The sequence below is a fragment of the Fusarium redolens genome (genome assembly GCF_020744475.1).
Source record: "Fusarium redolens strain MPI-CAGE-AT-0023 chromosome Unknown BKA55scaffold_2, whole genome shotgun sequence".
NCBI classification, from domain to species: Eukaryota; Fungi; Ascomycota; class Sordariomycetes; order Hypocreales; family Nectriaceae; genus Fusarium; species Fusarium redolens.
In genome coordinates, this window is record NW_025763665.1 from 853,164 (window position 1) to 873,711 (window position 20,548).

The 20,548-nt window shown below is 49.0% G+C and overlaps 7 protein-coding genes across 7 annotated transcripts; 2 read left to right on the forward strand and 5 right to left on the reverse strand.

Annotated features, from left to right (window-relative positions):
* Window positions 1–1,331: 1,331 nt before the first annotated feature.
* On the forward strand, window positions 1,332–3,277 carry BKA55DRAFT_553797 (RNA polymerase III RPC4-domain-containing protein). Its single transcript, XM_046191554.1, has 2 exons — window positions 1,332–1,879; window positions 1,935–3,277. Exons 1-2 carry the CDS (start codon window positions 1,456–1,458, stop codon window positions 3,146–3,148), a joined length of 1,638 nt encoding a protein of 545 aa, XP_046054758.1. The 5' UTR covers window positions 1,332–1,455; the 3' UTR covers window positions 3,149–3,277.
* Window positions 3,278–3,745: 468 nt separating this feature from the next.
* On the reverse strand, window positions 3,746–5,243 carry BKA55DRAFT_684211 (uncharacterized protein; the record flags this gene model as incomplete). The annotated part of the gene is made up of 6 exons (XM_046198613.1): window positions 3,746–4,248; window positions 4,297–4,364; window positions 4,415–4,503; window positions 4,561–4,857; window positions 4,916–5,023; window positions 5,073–5,243. 6 exons carry the CDS (start codon window positions 5,241–5,243, stop codon window positions 3,746–3,748), a joined length of 1,236 nt encoding a protein of 411 aa, XP_046054759.1.
* Window positions 5,244–7,239: 1,996 nt separating this feature from the next.
* BKA55DRAFT_553802 (uncharacterized protein) lies at window positions 7,240–7,689 on the reverse strand. The gene has a single exon (XM_046191555.1). The coding sequence runs from the start codon at window positions 7,663–7,665 to the stop codon at window positions 7,486–7,488; it is 180 nt and encodes a 59-aa protein (XP_046054760.1). The 5' UTR covers window positions 7,666–7,689; the 3' UTR covers window positions 7,240–7,485.
* Window positions 7,690–8,822, forward strand: BKA55DRAFT_553803 (Alpha/Beta hydrolase protein). The gene is made up of 2 exons (XM_046191556.1): window positions 7,690–8,009; window positions 8,064–8,822. The coding sequence occupies exons 1-2, from the start codon at window positions 7,876–7,878 to the stop codon at window positions 8,782–8,784; spliced, it is 855 nt and encodes a 284-aa protein (XP_046054761.1). The 5' UTR covers window positions 7,690–7,875; the 3' UTR covers window positions 8,785–8,822.
* Window positions 8,823–10,385, reverse strand: BKA55DRAFT_633294 (major facilitator superfamily domain-containing protein; the record flags this gene model as incomplete). Its single annotated transcript, XM_046196975.1, has 3 exons — window positions 8,823–9,136; window positions 9,200–9,501; window positions 9,607–10,385. 3 exons carry the CDS (start codon window positions 10,383–10,385, stop codon window positions 8,919–8,921), a joined length of 1,299 nt encoding a protein of 432 aa, XP_046054762.1. The 3' UTR covers window positions 8,823–8,918.
* Window positions 10,386–12,889: 2,504 nt separating this feature from the next.
* On the reverse strand, window positions 12,890–14,865 carry BKA55DRAFT_589434 (uncharacterized protein; the record flags this gene model as incomplete). The annotated part of the gene is made up of 2 exons (XM_046194930.1): window positions 12,890–14,035; window positions 14,098–14,865. The coding sequence occupies 2 exons, from the start codon at window positions 14,863–14,865 to the stop codon at window positions 12,890–12,892; spliced, it is 1,914 nt and encodes a 637-aa protein (XP_046054763.1).
* Window positions 14,866–15,045: 180 nt separating this feature from the next.
* Window positions 15,046–15,759, reverse strand: BKA55DRAFT_157947 (uncharacterized protein). The gene has a single exon (XM_046184967.1). It carries the CDS (start codon window positions 15,587–15,589, stop codon window positions 15,227–15,229), a length of 363 nt encoding a protein of 120 aa, XP_046054764.1. The 5' UTR covers window positions 15,590–15,759; the 3' UTR covers window positions 15,046–15,226.
* Between the last annotated feature and the right edge of the window lie 4,789 nt (window positions 15,760–20,548).

The following is a 20,548-nucleotide window of genomic DNA, read 5'->3' on the forward strand; positions in this document are numbered from 1 at the left end:
AACATCAATACGGTAACCAGTAACGCCTGGCCCACTGTGTATTAATAATTCATTTGCCAATACCATTGTAAAAGAACTCCAACTTGTAATTAGAAGAAAAGTCAAGATTGGCTCAGAATTAGATACATTCTTGGCGGCTACTGGTTATAATGGTATTGTTGGCTAGAAATGCCATGGGATCTCGACTAAAGAGACTCTGTGGCTCTGAAGGAGGTGCATATGATGGCTTGCCACAGAAGTTCGAGGTATACGGGATAGGTTGTAGTGTAGTATGGCCCTGACCGCACCCTCCCTGCCAGCCCCGGGCACCGTGCGAACAGATTGCTCTTGTATGCTAATCCTCCTAAACTTCAGTATGAACAACGTTGCCGTATAGGAACTATAAGAAGCGTCTGATCGGTCTGAAGCTTGGTTCTCTCTTCAATTAAAACTATAGTCTTTTCAGATATGTCCCAAGCCGGCACCTGAAGCACCTATAGTGATATCAGTGCTTGTGTTCGCGTGCTTTGTGAGAAGTCTAATATTTTATTGGTCATAGTACTAAAAGTTGAGGCCTGGCATTATAATAACACCGAATAAGAGGAGGTGTTTTCCTTTCTTATACAAAAGAATTACCGCTTCACATTCACATACATCTTGTCGTGACAATATGGCGAACTTGAAGCTGTCCTAAGCTGACATTAGGTGCTGGCCAATAGGAACTCGGCTGGATTTCCATATTGGGAAACGTTATGTCAACAGAGCACCATCTCAACTGATATTTCCATATAAAAACAGACGAGAAACTAACTTGGGGTTCTCAAGTTTTTTAAAGAGTGGACAGGAGTAATATGGTTCGAGTAAATGGCAAGGCTCGAGGCTCGGAGCAAGACTACATATGCTACTTGGATATATGGAGGCATTATTAAGTAACTGTTCTCCATACCAAGCATTTTGCCTATCTGGAGAATACCTACCTATATCTTGTATGTGACGGTGTTTGTTCGCTAGTCTGTTTATACAAAAGTAATAGGAGGAGATTCAATGGGCCTTGAAATGGACTGTCCAAAGCTGGGCACCCACCCTCAGCTTCATCAATGTTCGTGACAACCTTTATTGGGTTGCTTTTTATTGGGTTCTAACCTCAATTAATGGGTTATATCACTCCTTTTCCCAAATAGGCAATAAATTAGTAGCCTAGGTAGCCTTGATAAACTACCTACCTCCTTACCTTAGGTATCATACCAAGGTACAGATGGATAAGTACTAGGTAGGCGGTGAGTACTAGATATCTCACAAATGGCAGAATTCCATCGTCCCCCACCATTCCGAACCCCACTATTGAACTTTCGCATTTGCGACTCAAGCTAAATTTTCGAAAGCTTCATCTGCGACTGAACCCTGCGATAACGATAATTACTACCCGCCGCCTACATCGACTCTCAGCCGGTAAATCATAACCATAATATAAGCAACATGAACCGCGGTAGGGCAGCCGCCCGGGGCACCCGGAGAGGTACAGCCGCAGCAGGTTCACGGGCAGGCGGCGAAAGCAACGCCGGCTCTTCTACTCCAGCCGTTACAGATACTACAGGCAGTGCGACTCTAGTACCTCATAGTATAGCGACCACGTCAACCCGCGGAGGTGTTACCACTCGGGCGACAAGAGCTCCTGCAGCTGGTCGCTTCCGACCCAAGAACATTCGTCGAGATGAAGCAGAACGAGACAGTCTTGCCCGACAGGAGGAGCAGAAAGCCAGCGAGAGGGCAGCAGATGAGCGCAAGGCTCGGGGGCGTTCACGTTTCAGGAGTAAAAGGAGCCGTGGTGATGCCATGGGTAGAGGCGGTTTTGGTCGAGTCATTTCGGGAGCCAGCGGTCCATTTTCCTCCGGTGCAGCAGGTAAGGCTTACCTCCGAGATATCAGCACTCAATTGCAACTTTCTAACTGTTACAGGCTCCGGTGGGCGAGGAGGCGGTGGTTGGTTTGGCGGTGGAGGAAGTGGCGGTGGTGGTTTTGGAGGAGGTGGTGGAAGAGGATTTAAATCAGATTCCAAACCTGGCTTCGCTCAGGCGTCACGATCTCGCGAGGCCCGAATCAACGCGGATAAACTCCACGTTCATACTCCTGAAGAGGATCTCGATAGCGAAGACGAGGCCATGATCGAGGCGCTCAACTCCCGCGCCGTTAGCGTACTTCCTATGGGTATATACCGACGAGAGCATAAGGACGAGGGTGTCATAGTGGCAACCACAGCAGAATTAGAGGCCGCAGAAAATGCTCAAGCTGTTCCTCCCCCTCCTGCAAAGGAAGAGGAGAGCCTCTGGGTTGACGGCGACGCAGACGAGCCTCTGTTAACGGACGAGAACACAGAAGACGGTGGCATCTGGAAGAATGACTCGAAAACGCCAGTCATTAAGAAGGAGCCAGGACTCGACGATTCCATGGACTTGGATGTCAAGGCAAAGATGGATACAGAAAATAAAGACAAGCAACCTTCCAAAACGCCAGCGCCACAGACCAAGAAGCCAAAGCAAGACTCAGAAGAAGCCATGATACAGACAGATCTGGAGATTCTCGCCAACGAATTGGGTGCTGTCGAAATCTCCGAGGGCGAAGAAGGCAAAACAGAAGGCCCGAGCAACAAGGATGGCCGCCTGTACTTATTCCAGTTCCCTCCTGTCTTGCCCCCTCTAAAGCCAATTACCCAACCCAACCCCATCAACGAAGTCAAGCCTGAGCCTGGTGAGGACGAAGATAATGTCTTGGAATCAACACCAGCCGCCGCTGACACAGAGCCCGTGGATCTTACCAAAGGCAACAACACTACGGGATTTAATGTACCCGGCTTCGAAGACCCTGAACAAAAGGCTGGTTTTATGTCCAGCCTGCTATCAACAGGCGGCATGGTAGGCCAGCTGAAAGTACGCAAGTCAGGCCGTGTAGAACTGGACTGGGGTGGCAGTACTATGGAACTGAGCCCTGCCACTGGGATGAATTTCTTAACAACAGCCGTCATCATTGAAGAGAATGACGAGAAACCTCGGCCGGGGGTTATTGGTGGAGAGAGTATTGGGATGGGCAAGATTATGGGTCGCTTTGTACTTGCGCCAAAGTGGGATGAGGAGGAGGATTGGGAGGTCTCATCCGAGGACCTGAGGATAGAGTAAGAGGGACATTTCACGGACATGTGCTGAGTTGTGAGTACCATATCAGCCCTTAAGACATGAGACAAATACACTTAAAGAAAATGGCCTGGCAAGAGTCACTCAGTAAAGAATAAACAAAGATACCCAAACTACACCAACAAGCCTTTCGTGATTATAGAATCTGTCATGCTTATCAAGTATGCACAGTCTATTAGGCATTTGTCAAGCAAGTAAAGCGTCGATATCAATGCTGAGTCACGACAGTTGAAGGTAGTGTTGTAAAAATGCTTGGTTATCATAAACACATTAGAGGCTAACAAAAGCTGCGAACCTTGATCAATGCGCCAGCTATCGGGCCCCTACTGACTCGTAGCTTTTTACTAGCCACCTGCTGGCCTCTCCTTCTAGAGGCCAAACCCATTGTGGCAAACCTTGTTGATTTTGCTTCCCTGTATGTTCCCGCCCAAGCTTATTCTAACGCCTTTTGCCCCCTTTCCCGAATGAATACAAGCACAAGGAAGTCCCTTGTAAGATGTCGTTGTCGCGACAGAAGAAGAGAGGGGAATAACCGTATATGTGGCTCTTCCATCTCCGTTGGGTATCATATCATAATTCCGTTCATCTGCCTCTGCCCCTAATATTATCGCGTTCGAGTTCTTGACTGTGTGCTTCGAGGTCGTGGATCTGGTCGAAAGAGCTGGAAGGGGAGCGATTTCGACTTTGCCAGGACGATGGGGGCGAGCTGTTGCCTTGTATCACCAGGATCTCGCTTTTAACGATGCTTGCTTGACCAGGCGAAATAGGGCCGTCGGCCACGTGTCGAGGAGGTAAGATTTCGATATTGTTCGGGTGTGGTAGGGTGTTCGTGTTGTTTTGTGATACCATGTTGGTTAGTGAGACATCGTCAGGGCCAAAGCCTGGCATAACCAAGATTCCGGGTTTGGAACGGTTTGCGTTGGATCTGACAGCAGCAGAGTGGCCTGTGCCATAAGTGTTTTCGGTCGATTCGAAGCCTCTAATCCTCATAGCACGAAGAAGTGGTCGGATGGTAGCTAGACTTGATGCAACAATAGCGACACCTGGTTCTATCAGTGTCCAAACCATGGCCTCGGTTCCAGCAACTTGGAGAAGTCAGTTGGGCGAAGACGACACATCCGGGCGCTACTCACATAGAATGTCTTCCGTGTCGGTAAGGTCGGCAAGGAATCGTAGGCGTACAAGGGTCGCGACACTGGCACTGGATAGTATGTTAGACGAGGTTCTGAACAGCTAAGAGAGCTAACTCACAATATACCTAGCCCCAAAATTGCAATGACAGTTGCCTTTGCTTGCTTGGTCATCTTGACCGACCACAGCATTGGTATTGGTAGAAGGGCCTATCGAGCGATCAGTAATGTGAAGCAGCTAGGCAGATGAGACAATGTTTTACTTACATAGAGCCAGTCAGAAACAACCGTCATAACACTTATAGCATAGGCCGCTGAGACGATCTGGTCTGCACTCACACAAGTACCATCTTTGATCCTGAAGTCCCACTGCATCTCAACTGGTTTGCATTGGAATAAGTTCCAGAAAAAGAGAACTATACTCCAGATGCTGATAATAGCTAGACTGATCCAGATAATCCAGACGTAGACTCGTTTAACACAGAGGCGGAGCAAGAAGACACCAATGCTGAGCTTTATGAACATCATGTCCAAAATATAGGTCGCTGTTGCCAAAGCCTGCCACTATAATGGAGTAAATATCTGACCAAGAATGAATGTCGAGGGAGAAGAGGATGCTTACCATGAGGGCTTGAACTTTAGCCTCGTCAGGTTTGACGGCGTCATTGTGCTTTCCGATTCCCTGCTGGACGCCTTCAAGGATGAAAGCACATGATATTGTGAAGATGATCTGTCTGTTGGTGAGTGTTGCCCTATGCAGCACAACATGGGGGGTTTACCTGAGCAACGAGCATGAGCCAGTCGTCGAGCTGCAAGCTTTTCATCAAGACAGCTCTTGTATAGGTGCGCAGCCCGACAGAGAACCAGCTTAGTGTCAAGAGAGTGATCGCCGTTGCGACCAAAACAGACCCGTTCTCTTCATGAAGGTCAATATCTTTATTAGTGGCCATGGCGCTACAGCGTCACGAACAACTTTCGAGCTCGAGCATGGCCCAGTCCTCGAAAGTCGGGAGAGGATCAAAAGATAAAGCAGAAAGTTGAAAGAGATCAAATAAATTCACAAAACAGAATTAATGGGAAGGACGCAAGGGGGGCTCACTATGAGATATATCTCACAGCTGCGAGTGAATCACACATGCCAGGATTGCACCAACCGACCCGGCGGATCTGATCAAATGCAGGGCAAGGGTCTCCAACGCGATGGGGGGGTGTCAAATTGAAGTTGATGTGTGTCGAGCATGGGTATGATACGCCGGATGCAAGGTACCAGACGTGCCACCGACTGAGAAGAGAGGGTGTGAAGCTGATGTCTTCAAGCACCCTTGCATCTTACCGTCTTGAAGACCTTTTTGAGGCATATTTCTAGCCGGATTCTTCAAGCCACTAGCTAGCGGGAGGCGATGTTGCATCCGCGAGTCCATGTAAATTCTGCAATAGGCCATCGGGAACGGTTCATCTGTCAAAGTCCCGTTTGGTACAGCCTAATTGCAGGCAAGGATGGTGAGGCATCGCCAGACCAGGTTGTTTGTCGAGGCGATGGCGTCAACCCGTGGATGACAAGCAGTAGCATCACAGTGAACAAGCCTGCACCGGATGACACAGTCAAGCTTCGCATACCAAGGAGCAAACCTTGGGTCACAAAGACGGTACGTAGCGCATGTGTTGGATATGGTTCGGTCTCGGAAAAAACAAGCGTATTGTTTGAACCAAGTACCCTGTTTAGCGTTCTGAAGCCAGCGGCAACTGTCCTTCCTTAGTCGAACGCCAAACATCGGGGTTGGGAATACTTACAGTTAGAACTTAATAGAGTTTTTCGTATCTTGACCAAATCAAATGCACATCATGAACGGTCCCAAGCAAGGAGGTCGACAGAGACATGTACAATCATACGACAAGCAAATAGCTCAGGTTGTGGAGTCTCAAGTCTCCCTGTTAGCCAGTTCAGTTGAGGCTCCGAAGGTTAACTCTGATCCAAGATAGTGAGAATAGAAAGATCTTCAGTCTTCTCCACGATTAAAATTGGTCGCTAGACTTTTCCAAGATTCTCTCCCGATAGTGCGAACCCGAAGGTATGGTAGGGCGTTCTGATGATCCGCACTTCACTGCGGAACTACGGTTTTGGTCCAGCTATTGTTTCAGTATCAGCTCCATGAAAGCCTAGACTAGTTCTAAATCCCTGCCGAAACCTGACATGTGGAAAGATTTCGGGCAACCAAAGACTGCATCCTTGTCTGCGAAGAACCGGTCATTACAACTCGCAATAAAGCGCCTATTAGGCCTGGCACTGAATACGGCGTCTCTTCTTAATTTCCTTTGGGCTGACGTCCGCTCATAGCTGCATTAGTCGCTTTTGAATTGAACTTTTGAGGTTAACATCGGGAAGTGGGGAGACGTTGAAGTACAGGGGCCTTACGATCATAGTCCACCTAGCTTCCAGCATACCTATCGGCTGTAGCCTGTGAGGCCCTTGTCGATACGTAGCATGAAGTTCCATGAATATCAATAGGCGACACGCGAGGATTAGCATAGTGAGAGTGAAACAGTGGTGATTCGAGAGCAATTTACTGGGTGCGTCAAGGTATCTCCGTCCGTGGTCCGTCTTGCAGGCACAGCATGGTCGGTTTCCCGAACCAGACACGTGCAGCCCCTGTAAGTGCGAACCCATGCCCCTGTACATCTTCAGTCTTGACGGGTTTTTGGTGTGACCTTGCCAGAGCGAGGCCGAAGATGCCTGTCGGTCATCAGCTTCGCTAGCGGTTTATCTCCCGATGATTCCGTTTGTGTATGATTCTGGCACGGTAGCTTATTGCGGTTATTCGTCTAATCCTCTGGGGGGGATTCAGTGATCGAAGATTTACAGTTTGAGGTTGAATATTAGATGGAGTTAGATAAGGTATTTTATATAAAGGATAAAGTTGTCTGATGGGAGGACGGCAAGACGGCTACACCGGAAGGCGTTCATCCGTGGTTCCGTCGTTGCTATGTGTCTTTATTAAACGTGCTTCTTCCCGTCCCGTTCCGCAAAAAGCAATACACCTGCCAACTACAAATTGCTGAAAAATACTTGTAAACATGCTGTACAAGGTGACCTGAGAGATGCCCTTCTGCTTTCGTAAATGTCTAAGTATTACCCCTATTGTGATATCCAAAATCAGTAGGCTTTCCTCTATACTATCGATATTTAGCTCATTTTTATATTCTTGATTCCCTCCACCAAGTCCCCATTTGGATCGTGCCAGAAAGTGACTTGTTCGATTCTGTAGATCTTATTGGAACGCCAGATATAATTGCCCAACCCGATAAGCTGGAAACTACATCCGATTGGCCGATACCGGTGTTCGAAAGTTCCGACAACTTAAGACCCCCCCTCATCTTGGTTTAAATGTCGACATCTGGACTGGGAACAACAGGCGCCCCCAATTTAAGAAGCTTCTACTATAAAAACGGGCAAAAGAACTAACGCCTCCGATCTGAGTTTCTCGCATCTAATACCCAATCCTCCACTGACCTCCGCGAACAACCCTGCGATCAACATCTCATTTCGGGTCATAGCGTCGATAGTCACCCATAAAGCGAAACAAGATGGCCGATTTTGCCGAAGACAAATCCCTGGGGCTCACTTACGCGTCTCACCAATACGGGAAACATAACCGTCAGAAGCTAGGCGTGTGGCAGTTTGCTGATCGTCCGGCCCAAAAAACTGGTTATTGGGTAGTGTGAGGGTGTACCATCGATCTACTCTTTCTCCGGTTTCACTAACAGCTATTCAGCTTCATCCATGGAGGTGCCTGGCGTGATCCTCGTAACAATGAGAACGATTTCACCGAGTCTATCAAGCACATTGTCATCTCAGGTGCAGTCGCGATACAAGATATTGCTGGCTTTGTCAGTATCGACTACCGGCTATCACCTCATCCAGACTTCCCCCAGGAGTCTGCCACTGTAAAACACCCAGATCATTTGGAAGATATCTGGTCAGCTTTGAATTATCTACAAGGCAAGTACGAGCTGTCAAACAACTACATCCTAGTCGGTCACTCTGCCGGTGCAACGCTCGCGTTCCAACTTCTCATGAGTGGGGACATTCTCGCCTCTCATCCCAGGGGACCCTTGCCCACTGCCATTGTTGGAGTATCAGGTATATTCGATCTTGTTGGGCTCAACGACAGGCATAATGGCGGGTATGCTGGCTTCATCGAAGCCGCATTTGGTGACGATAAGTCTGCCTGGGAACAGGTCTCCCCAGCTCGGTTTGGATCAAGCTTCAAAGACAACTGGGCGAGTGGGAAATTGGCAATGCTTGCATGGTCTGCTGAGGATACACTCATCGATGAGCCGGAGATTGACAATATGGCGTCTCTGTTAACTGAGCAGGGACTCAAAGTGGAGGTTAATAAGCACCTCAGAGGCGAGCACGATTTTGTATGGCAAGACGGGAGTCAGATTGCTCGCCTAGTCATCACCACTCTTCATCATTTACACAGGATGTGAAAAAGGCTCTCGTGGGTTGGATTCAATTTAAACATTACCATTTACTTATTGCCGTGCTCAAAAGTCCATGTTCCCTAATTCAATCATGAGTGCCGAACCGTTGTATCCTTGTATATACCCAATCTTTCCTCCTCTTATTTCTTTTTCATCAGAACAAATCCGGTTGACGCAACTCTAGATGAAGCAATCATAAGAGCACCAAACAAAAACACAGTACCACCCCAAATCTGTGCATATACAAAATTTCCATTCGATTTATCCAGGATGGCACCAGCAGTCGGTGGTCCGGCCAAACTGGCAAATGCAGAGATTGTCTGAACCATACCGAAGCGAGTACCCATCTTGCGCGGATCTTTATTACTCAGTTAGTCACATACCATGAGAACAGCAAGCCAAAACTCGGGGAGTCTCTTACCTTTGGTCAAGCTCGCATTAGCACCGACGAATGTTCCCTGGCACGCGCCGTTCACAAATCCAAAGAAGACGCAGAAAGCGTACATACCGGCGACGGACTTGACGCCAATCCAGCAGTACACCATGACGCTAAGCGCAGTCATCCCAATAAGGAATGCGTTTATCGGTCCCAAGACATTGTCTGCTAGGTAACCCATTATAGGCCGCGCGGGAATACTCATTGCGTTCACAATTAGTAGCAAGCTGACAGCTTCGACTGATGTAAACCCAATTACATTGCGAGCATAAACATTGATCTGTTTGCTGTTAGCGACAAAATCGCAGTACAGGTGGTTTAAAAAGGAGTCACTTACATAAAAGAAGCCAAAGTATAAGGCATAAAAGTTCAGAAACGCGCCCAGCACGAACAGCAAATAGGGGAGTTCCCTGAAGGCTTCCCATTCTATCAAAGGCCCTGATTTTCTCGGGGCGAGGTACGGCTTAAGTATGAGATTTGCGGCGACAATCAAAACGAGAGCGACAAAACCAGCACAGCGGACAGCCCATGGAAAGCCGATTTGTGGGATGAGATATTGGAGAGTGGCAGGGAAAATGATGGATCCCAGGCCAGTGCCTGTGGCAGCCAACGCCAGAGCAAATGCCTTCTTGGCTTTGAAATAAGAACCAACAACAGTCACAGCAGGCATGAATAGCAGGGCTAGGCCGATACCTGTGCAGACACCTTGAGACAGGAATATTTGCCAGTACTCCTTACATAGACTGGTCATGAAGGTTCCCAGGATAGCCAGGAAGCTTCCGAATGCGACAGTCTCTCTGGTGTATCCAGCATCGGCAAGACGGCCGGCTGGACCACAGAATGCGAACGTCAGGAAAGTCTGGCAGGAACCGATCCACGAGATTTGTGACGAGGGCAATCCAAGCGATTCTTCATAGTGAAGCTGGTATACACCAAAAGAGGCGGGGTAGCCCCATGCCAAGCAATTGATGAAGACACCAGCAAGAACTTGGGACCAGGCTGTGAAGCCTCCATCTGGAGGATCGAAGCTTTCAGGATCAAAGACTGGAGGAGGGGCGTTTGTGTTGGAGATAGTGGGATGGAGGTTCTGAGGGTCCTCGGGATTGCCTTCAGAGGGACATGGTGACGACTGCCTCCGATTTGGCGTCTTCTCTACATCTTTGCCAAACATTGTCGATACGATAAGGTGGGTGATATTAAGGTGTGTTCCATTGATATGCTAGAACATGGAGCGGCCAGCAAGTAGTAGAATATGGAGTTGCCGGGAATGGTTTCAGGGCTCTTCAACTGGGATGTCCGACAACTATATACGTCCTAACGGCTGGTCTCTGCCCCAGACCGATCAGAGTCTATTCTTTCATAATCGAGTCAAAGATTTTTCTCGAAGGGCGCAATCCCATGGTCGCTTGCCGATATCGCGCCCCACAGACCCCAGATCGGGTTACTATAGTCGTTGCTCTCAATTTCACCCAACATCATTTGCTGACCTATGTTGAATCATGGGGTCGCGCTTCTGAGTGACAAACGCGCCCTTCAATTACATAGTAGAGTCAAACAGAGCCGGATTACTGGTAGCACAACACATATAACTATATAGGTATCAAGAGGCCGTAATATTGACGTTGGTTTACATCAAATCTACTAGCCAAGCACCGTTCCCACGAAAAGCATCATAAACTTCAACATAGTCAGGAATTGACTTGAAAAGAAACCGTCTAGGTAAATGGGGTTATCAAATGAACGATATGTTATAAATATTAGCTAATAGTCCATCCAATAATGTCACCGTTGGAAACAAATGAAGCGAAAAGTATTGCCATTACTTCATGTTCAGGGTAACCTCAGCCGGTCGCCCCACTGACCGCCGACGAACCGATCCCCACTCAACCCCGCTCCGATTGCCGGCATTGTTTATTCCCGGAGTCGGAAGTCCGTTGGTCTGACGCGTGGGGCCAATAAAACGTCTCCGAAGAAGTCACGGGTGGTCGCGGCCGGAGCCGGCGCCAGGGGTCATGATAAACAACAATAATCAACGGTGGAGATTATTGTGCGACCATTGAAGAGTTTGCGCAGTTTACGAAGGAAATTGCTGTGACTTTGGCGGAATGTTTAAAACATCATGATAGCATCAAACATGGACATTGACCTTACGGTAATCGCAATTAACTTAAGTTTTGGAACGGCACAGCCCGCATGTTAAACTTTTATGCATATACACTCATAAAAATACACAGTAAACCAACTGTGAGGCTGGCTATTTTATTCTGTCAGCTACGTTCCTATGCCCTAGTCAGTCAAAACAGAAAAAAACACAAGAGAAGAATTTACCCCGCGCTCGCGATGGAGGGGTAAAAACAACAATGGCGGTAAGGAAAAATATGATGTAAGGCTGTCACGTGAGGCTCAGCCGGGCTCATCGTCCAATCGGCTTACAGATCGACTCCGCATCGGCAAAAGGTGGAGCGGGAACGGCACGCTAGTTCAGGTTGTGATGGTGGGGGGCAGCGGATTTGCGGTAGGGGTGTAGGTTAGACCACAATATCTCTGCACAGAATATTGTGATATATTAGGTCGAAAAATACTGGATGGAATAGAAAAAAAGGCCGAGATGGGCATGTGTTATTGTGAGACGCGATGCGGAAGTATCACTCCAATCGTTGCAATTGACCGTTTCGGGGCGTTTCGGCAAACGGTGCCGAAGTTTCGGGTTTGCGCTGTCGCGAAATGCCCTCAGGAACACAAGGCTTTGTCAATTTCAGCAATCACAATATATACATGGTCCAAAACATTGGCAAAGAGGTCGCGCAATACCAGAATGCATGCAGTATCATTTTAAAGACGTTGCATCATCAGCGCATTACGGTAGCTCGTGTCGCACACTTTCACATTCACGCGCATTGATAAACCTAATTAACCTCAGGCATGTTGTATGAAGTTAGTTACGTACAACAAGATATAGAAAAGTCGCTGAAAAACAGGATAACATATCGGAAACATTTGGCCTTTTGCCACATTAACCCGTTCCTTTGCGCGGCCGGTGTAGCATCCAGACAGCATCCCTTTTTAGTCATGCATCTCGATCAGAATGCGCCTCACGTACGCACACGATAAACCTTCCATATACCGTTCCTGTCCTTCCTTCTAAACCTTGGGAGATTTTCCAAGCACCGCGCCCCTTATTTCCCACCGTATCGCACCTTTTTTGAGTGGTTTGCTTTATGAAGCTGCCGCACACGAGTCCATCGCCATCAGAGGCGGCTGGCAGCCAACCTCGTTGAGCCTGGAGGCAACCAAAGCAATGTTGAATCGGAGGAAAAGAATAAATAAAGAAACTCGACAACTCCCACATCTTGCCTCCAAACGCCGTATAAGGAGTGTAATGGCCAAACGGCCGTCGTTATTACATCCTCCTGAGTATCATCACGAGTGCCGCCCTCTCGCCTGCAAGCCAGAAGAACCAGGGAAAACATAAAAAGAAAACATTTGAGTGCATGGCCCATTTGTTGGTGAACCGTTGGGACCCATTGGGAGATTTGTACAAGTCATTCATGCCACATCGACAAAGATGACAAGTAAGCCGACAACAACGCTGGTAAAACTGTTGTATCAAAGCTCAAAGACCAGTATATACGACAAGATTGAAAACCTTCCGGCAGTGTGGCTGGAGCCAGGCGCTTATCGCTTGCGCTTCTTGGACTTATCCATTGTCATGGAAGCGGCGGCGATGGGCGCAGCGGGTAATAGCGCAGGTTGGACAACGGCGGTGACCTCATCCTTCTTGATGGGCACTCCCATGTGACGACCGTATCGACCCTTTCGGCCGTTGCCCTCATCCTCGCTAATGCACTGGTCTGCCGACAGGCCAGCATCACGACAGCGTCCACAAGGCCTTTGACGATCACAGCCCTTCTTGCTCTTCCTGCAGCGTTGGCAGCGAGGTTTGGTGGAAAGATCAGGCTGGTCATCCTCGCCAGGGGCAAGGGGAGTCTGTCCGGTAGACGCAACTGATTGCTTTCGCGAAGGGGGCATAGAAGCTGGGGACATTGGGCCACTTGGGACAGGGGGTAGCTTCTTTCCCTTGGCGCCATTAGTGGGACGAGCAGTCTTGGAGGACTTGGCCGATGGTGCTTTAGAAACAGAGGCAGACGCCTTGGGTTTGGTAGAGGTTTTCGGAGTCTTGCCAGGCTTGCTCTTGCCGGTGGAGAGCAAAGACTCGTCAGCACCATCCTCATAGTCGGCATCGTCTCCACTAACTTCGGCACTCTCAGGGGGTGGCATGAAGTGTGACTCAGTAGTCTGATAGACATTGCCAACAGTGCCAGAAATATCTAGCTTCTGGCGTCGCGCGGGAGGCAACTCGGCCTCGCTCTCGCTCTCGCCATCACTAGTAGCGCCAGTAGAGGAAGCAGCATCGGCTCTGCCACTAAATGTATCATCGAGAGTAGAAGCAGAAGTTCGGCCGTGGGAGATGTTGGACATGTCACCAAGTCGCATCAGCTGGATAGCAACGTCCTTATCCTCTTCAGACATACAACTGCCGACAGTTGGGTCGGGAGTAGGGAGAATACCCATCGCGCTGCTGGTATACCCGCCGCTGTTTCGGTTGCGGCGATCGGGTCCCGGTGTTGAGTAGAGACTGGGATGCGTGATGCCATTGGAATATCCTTGGGGCGACTGCATGGGGCGAGGGTTTGTGAAGGGGTTTTGATGAGGCTGCACGAATGGCATTGCGGGGCGATGAGGCTCAGCCCGACGAGCAGGAGATACTGAAGGGTTCGATGTCGCCGCGGGCATCTGGGGTGGTGCGAACAGTGGAAGTTCCTGTAGCCCGACTTTGTCAGTCTCTCTGAGCCCGCCTTGTCAAAATGGCGGTCTCCACTTACCGAGCTTTCGAACTTGGCCCTCTTACGACGGCCACCTTCAACGATGTTCTCGACACTGATATCAGTAGTAGGCAGTTGGTCCTTGTTCTTGCCAGATGTTGAGTCATGCTCGTCATTGCTGCTATAGCCGTTTATACTGTCGCTGTATAGTTCGGTATGACTCTGAGAGGCAGAAGCTCGGGGTTTGGATGAGCGAGAACGACCCTTCTTCCCATTTGTGCTGGCAGAAGCACTTCTTCGGCCACGAGCAGTGTTAGGGGAAGGGCTTCGTCTCCGCGATGTCCGAGAGCTGGGTCTGGACAGCTCTTGGGGAAAGCGCTGAGCCTGAGTGGCAGCATAGCCATTGTCGCTGTAGTAAGGGTGGGTGCCAACTGATGGGTTATGATAAGGATGGGGAGAATACGCAGCTGCATTCGCCGGAGGCTCCTCTATAACCCTGACGTATACTACCATATTGTTTCGAAAGTTCTCGTATCGGGCAATAAGAGTATTCCCAAGATCATCTTCGAAACTGACTCCCTTTGACCCGGTCGGACCCGAGTATAGACCATAAAAGTTCTTTACAGTAGTGACAATCGAGTCCGTTGTGTCATGGGGGTATATTTGCACTCGCATTGGCAAGCGCGCGCGGCAATGGGGGGATTCGAGAAACAATAGCTCAAATGCGACGTTCTTGGGTGTTGATGTCTGTTGGGGTGAGACACTGCCACCATTTGAGGACGCTCCCGAAAGAGCGATAGCGGTGTTGAGAGGCGACATTGATGCCATTGTGAAGCTCAGGGTGTATTTATTGTGTCGATGGCGATGGACGTTGTAGAATTGAAGGATGGAGTTGGGTTGATGGGTTTGAAAGTGGTGTTTGCGGGCTTTGCCTGGGATAGACTGGGCCCGGCCCTGTTCACGACAAGATCGCTCAACAGTACGCTCAATACTATGTGTGGCGGTCAATGACCAGAAAAGCACACAAGACAAAATATGTAAAAGCGATGTCGAAATATAGATGAATGATCAAGGGATAATCAACATCCACGCCGTAGGCGGTAAGCGCCGAGTGTTGTGTGTGTCTGTGTGGTCTCAGGGCTCTGGACTTGCGGTGCGTATGACGACGATGAACGGTGGAGGGTTTTCGTTAGAACGACAGCGACGGTGAAGAGATCGATATGCTGTTTATTTCGAACCCTGTTAGCAACTGAGAAACAGCTAGATGGCCCGAGGAAGCGCTGAGTAGATGATGAAGAAGATCCCTCGAGTAGAGAATGGGTAGGTTGAGGGTCGGGGCAGGTCTGGCGCTTCTTGGGACGGGGACGACGGATGAAGCAGAGAGGACATGAACTTGGGGACTCAGGATGGAAGAGGGGAGAATCGGGGCCTCGAGATTGGGTCTCGATGGGGATCGCGCATAATAACACAGGCGATGGGACTTACCAGAGAGGTCTTGATCCGTGTTGGGATGGTTGTGGCGGCGTTGAAGAGTCGGCAAGAGGATGTGCATGAGGAAAAGAGGAGCCAGACCAGTCGAGAGAAGAGAGGTTGTTGAATTTGAACCGAGCTGGGCTCACTAACACGAGAACCGTCCGTTTAGGGGGTTTAAGCGTTAACGACTCCTGAAGGAGGCCTGGAAATTAGGCCAGCAGACCGCTAAAGACGGCCCTGGACAGCGTGCGACAACCTGTAATTACAGCGTCTGGGCCAGAAGTTAGGGATGGGGAGACATGGCTTATGGCTGAAATTGAGCCAGGGCTGGTTGGACAGCTTGCCCTGAGAGGAGGGGATTCATTGTCCAGGACCCATCTATTGTGGTTCCTCGCCGATGAACCCGAGCATATATTCAAGGAACTGCTATGACGTGCCTCTAATCTCGGTATCATTGTGGCAGATACAGTGAACAGGCAGTCCAACGCTCAGAATAGGCACCGTAGATTTGCTTTTGGTTTCTACGTTGCGACTGACTTCAGGGGAAAACAGGGCGCATTCTCGACTCCTCCTGCGCGGACGAACCTAGAAAAGCGGATGCGGCGGTGCTGATGCGCAGCGCAAATCGATCAGTATCTTTTTGCGCGCACTTCGCATACACTACAATTTCGGTTTGTTGAGCATTCTCAAATTGCTTAATGAGATTATTACAATATGAACTCTCCATCTGAATCTAATCTGCGACTCCTCACAGGCTTTGAAACTCGTGCGGGCCAGTTATCAGAATAGGTTGCAAGGACCTGGACAGCCATATGTCGATCCCCAGCAGCAAAGCTACTCGGTTCTTTATACGGTGGTAATGAGCCTTCGCAACAGCCATATCTTGTCTAGGCTCGTCGCAAGTCACAAATCTGGGCCATAAGGTTCAGGAACAGGCCGGTGAGCACAGCAGAAGTAATGCGCCTATCTAAATTGCTGTTCTTGAAGCTGTGTAAAACCTATCGCTTTCAGTTGAATATTGGCTCCATATCGCCGGGCACCATGACGGACTGACAGTGTATGCATGGGTTGCCCATTTTAGCGGACCCTGGGAACCTTGGCTTGCTGGCTTCCTTTCCCTCCCGAACCTCTCACTCGAGCGCTGGCTATTACTACGGAGTACGGTATCTCTAGAGTCTCATCGGCCACTCACGATCCATCCACTGCTAGCTACATATCCATCGCTCCAAGAAGCGACCCAAGTTAGGCTAGACACAGGTCGTTGGCGACCAACAACTGTGACCGCACTCCCAATGGAAAAGAATCCTCAAGCCCAGCCCCTCTTGATCCAGTGTCTCTGACACTTGTCGGTGGCCTCGTGTGAGTCTGTGACTGTTGACGACCCTCACCTCCAATCCAAATGTGGTGTGGTTAATCCAAGAAGAGGAGACAACGAACAACAACCACTGCAGTGGTTCCCGCTAGCTTCTGCTTATACATAGTCCATACTGTAGAACATGCTCAGCGACATCGCTTGTTGAGCTGCGATCGCGCGCACACACGCACACTTTACTGCGAATTCCTCCTCCGCGCTCCAATGGGAGCGTGCGAAGCTTGTCCAGGGTTCAATGCGACCTCAATCAGGGCTTGTTACAGATGTTAAACTCTGGCGCAAGTTGTCGGTCATGATCCAATGGATATCTCTGGATATAGGGCTAGCAATGAAGACTCCACGGTCTGAAGATTCAGTCATAGCGTTGGAGATAGTAGAAGAGACGCCGAGAAGAACCTTTCCTGAGGTTCACACACTGAGAAAGCGGAGAGCTATCGATTCAACGGCTCAGATGTCTGAGTTGGTGGTTGCAACAGATCATCAACAGCCAATCGCGCTGATTGTCATGGCCGACCGAACTGGGGACCTGTCTAGGCTGATCATGTGTCGAAATAAGCTTGGCACACGGTAAGCACCACGAACAGTCTGTGTTGACGAGGAATTTTTGAGAGCTCGAAAGGGGATAATGGGCATTGTTAGATATGTCAATTCTTTCACTGTTTAGTTAAGTTCTCAAAGATACCATTGAGGTGTTGTTGTGCCTTGAAAATCCGACATGAGAGACATCCCTTTGTGGCGATATTGATTATGACACCTTGATGTTCCATTTTTTCTTACTACTACCTAATACTCATCCGACTAGATTCTTGTGAAATAGCAAAGGATTAAATGTGTATCAATTCCTAATAGCTAATAAATAACACCATATAGCGTCGCTTGATGCTATTGATCGCAAATTAGCTACCAAGCGGCGAAGTTGCGCCAGTTCATTCTCGACTTGCGCTTCCATGATGGCCATTGACCACTCTGAGGGATGATGCGCTTAGCTTGCGAATGATTCTGAGACAATAGAAATCCAAGCGTCAAGAGCCCAGCCAGCCTCTGGTGCCAGGCGCATACCTACAAAGTTCCAAAGTGCTCGAAATAGAAACAGAATCGTCATTTCCGTTGAATAGAGATGATACTGAAGAATGGGAATGCGCCTGTTCAGAACCTCAGTCAATTGCGTTCGCATTGCATTCATCCCCCACCAACAGGAACAGCTAATTGTCCATGTCATGATAACCCTCGTTCGGCGCCTGGGCCCGGGCGAACAATTTCCCTTCACTGGGGTTTTATCTTGAACCATTCAGGCAGCGGTCGCAGCGATTCGCTCGTGGCGTGCGAGGCACGAGGCAGATGGTGAAATGGCATCTTGGATTGGACCTTGACCACACGTTTGACTTGTTTTGTTTCAGCATGAGGCCAGAGCACGCGTGAACGTGAATGTGAGTGAACGTGGAGGTAGTTGTGGATGTGGATGATGGTGCAATGGATCCATTGTGATAGCGGCACCAGGGTTGGTCTCTTTTCTGGTCCGACAGAGATCCAATTCGACCTCGATATGTCGTTTATGCTCCTCTCTCAGGACGTCTAATCTATTGAACTGTATATCAGACTCGTGGATCCTTAGAACGGCCACAGTCCAAAAGGTATACCATCTACAGACCATGCATATCGAGGGCCCTCAAGGACCCGTGACTGACTAGTCCGTACCATGCATATCCTGGACAAGCCAAGCAGACCCTTGCCACATGTTTGCGATCTAAAGATGCGCAATGCGCTGTATGATACCTTTTCACATTGCTTCTTGTATGTTTTATATTTTGTAGCCTGAGTGTCTAACTGTGCGGCCTTAATGAGTATGTCGCAGCGAATGCGCCGTCCAAAACTAAAGCGCACATCCCATATCTCATCTCTGTGTCGCACAGCGTTACATTGAGAACAAAGCATGCGATGCGCCCATCGTCCATCAAGCATGACGCTTGCGCGCACGCTGTCACCGCCCCGCCCTGGATTATCCACGTTTGAATGCGCTGGCGCAAAATTTAGGTGACCGTGGTCAACAACAAAAAAAACAAAACAAGATGCGACAAGGAAAGGCTCCATCGATCGAATCAGCGTTCGTCGCAGCCCAGCCCAGCCCAGCCTGGAGCTATGAGATGAGCCTGAGCCGTGGTCACCTCATCTCCAGATGTCTCTCGGATTTGTCTTCCATGAGACTCCAAGGCTCCGCCATGAGTGTCTAGGCTGGGCCTATCTGTGACAAGCGAAATAGACAATAACTTCGATATCGAGGCGACAGGGCCCATCCGATTTGCTCTTTGCGATCTGGTCTTTCAGCAGCATGTCTGGACGCTACGCACAAAAGATACGGTGTGTGTTTGTCACCTACAACCCTTGTTCGTCTGCCTGTGCCGTCTATTTTGTCTGTCAAGAATGTGACAAGATTCGGCATTTATACTAACATTCGTACGTGCTTTGCTCTGGCAGAAACTTATCTGTATTTAGATTGAATTGCGCTTAATTTGATATATTGCCTCACAAGTTCACTTCCTATCACCACCCACCCAACTCGATTCTTTGGCATGTGGCGTCGCTAGATTTCCAATGCGTACTTTGGACCTTGCGTTTCTTTCTCAAATAAACGTGCCTAACGAATTAGCTGCTATTTGCACCCGTTGAGTCCCGTGCGAATTCTGTCGCACAAAGTGGCACAGTTTGGTGCCAAAGGGGTTGCGCAAAACCATGATGCGGCGGTGTCGCGACTAGCTTGGAGCTCAGTATAAGGAAGCAAATCCAATATGGCGGTAGGAGAGAGAATAATGAAAATTAATTATAATACATCGTGATTAGAATGGTACTTGGCCGGAAGTTCGCCACTGTGCTGCTCTAGTATTATATGCGACAGAGGTCGCAAAATTCACAAGCTATCACACCTGTATGAGTTCAGCCGTTTTGTGTTTCGTTGCTCGAGATACCTTGGAATTACTAAGGCCATCTATAATGCAATTGTATGCCAACGAGCGCTCATGGAGGACACTGACATCTTACAGGTTGGCTACCTAGATATGATCACTCATCGCGCTCAACCAATTTGACGAATTCAAACGTCGCTCGAGATTATATATTCTCATTTCACAAACCCTACCCTCTCCAGAAGATCGTCGCCAAATGGCACTGATAATGATACAATATCGCACTGCTCAAAAGGTGAGAAATGGTGGCGTAGAGTTGGTCTTAGTGCAGCTTGCGTGGCGGGCTGTCTTGCTTGAGAGGGGCCATGACGGAGGCATCGCATGATGGTAAAACAGGCACAGAAATTGGTGTGGTTGTAATTATTCTCTGCGAGGGATCTCATCGTTGGTCCAGAGATATATTCACGTAGTATATTGGACTTCCCATATTTCGGGACATTTGTATCGGTCGTTACTGACGAAGTCGAGTGTGGTGACTGGGCGCAATTCCTGATGCTTTTCAACTGCACACAATGTTGCGCATATTGGCGACGAGGGATGACTTGGCGGAGGCGCGAACCGGTAAATTGTCTCGGGGGTCTCGGAATGGCAAGGGGGGGACATGTTCCTCACTGATTCGATTCGCGACAAGGTCTCGGCAGGTTTGTTATTCCTGGAGTACTATGAGGTTTTTAGAGATGCCGTTGGGTTTGGGTGAGAATAAAGTCAC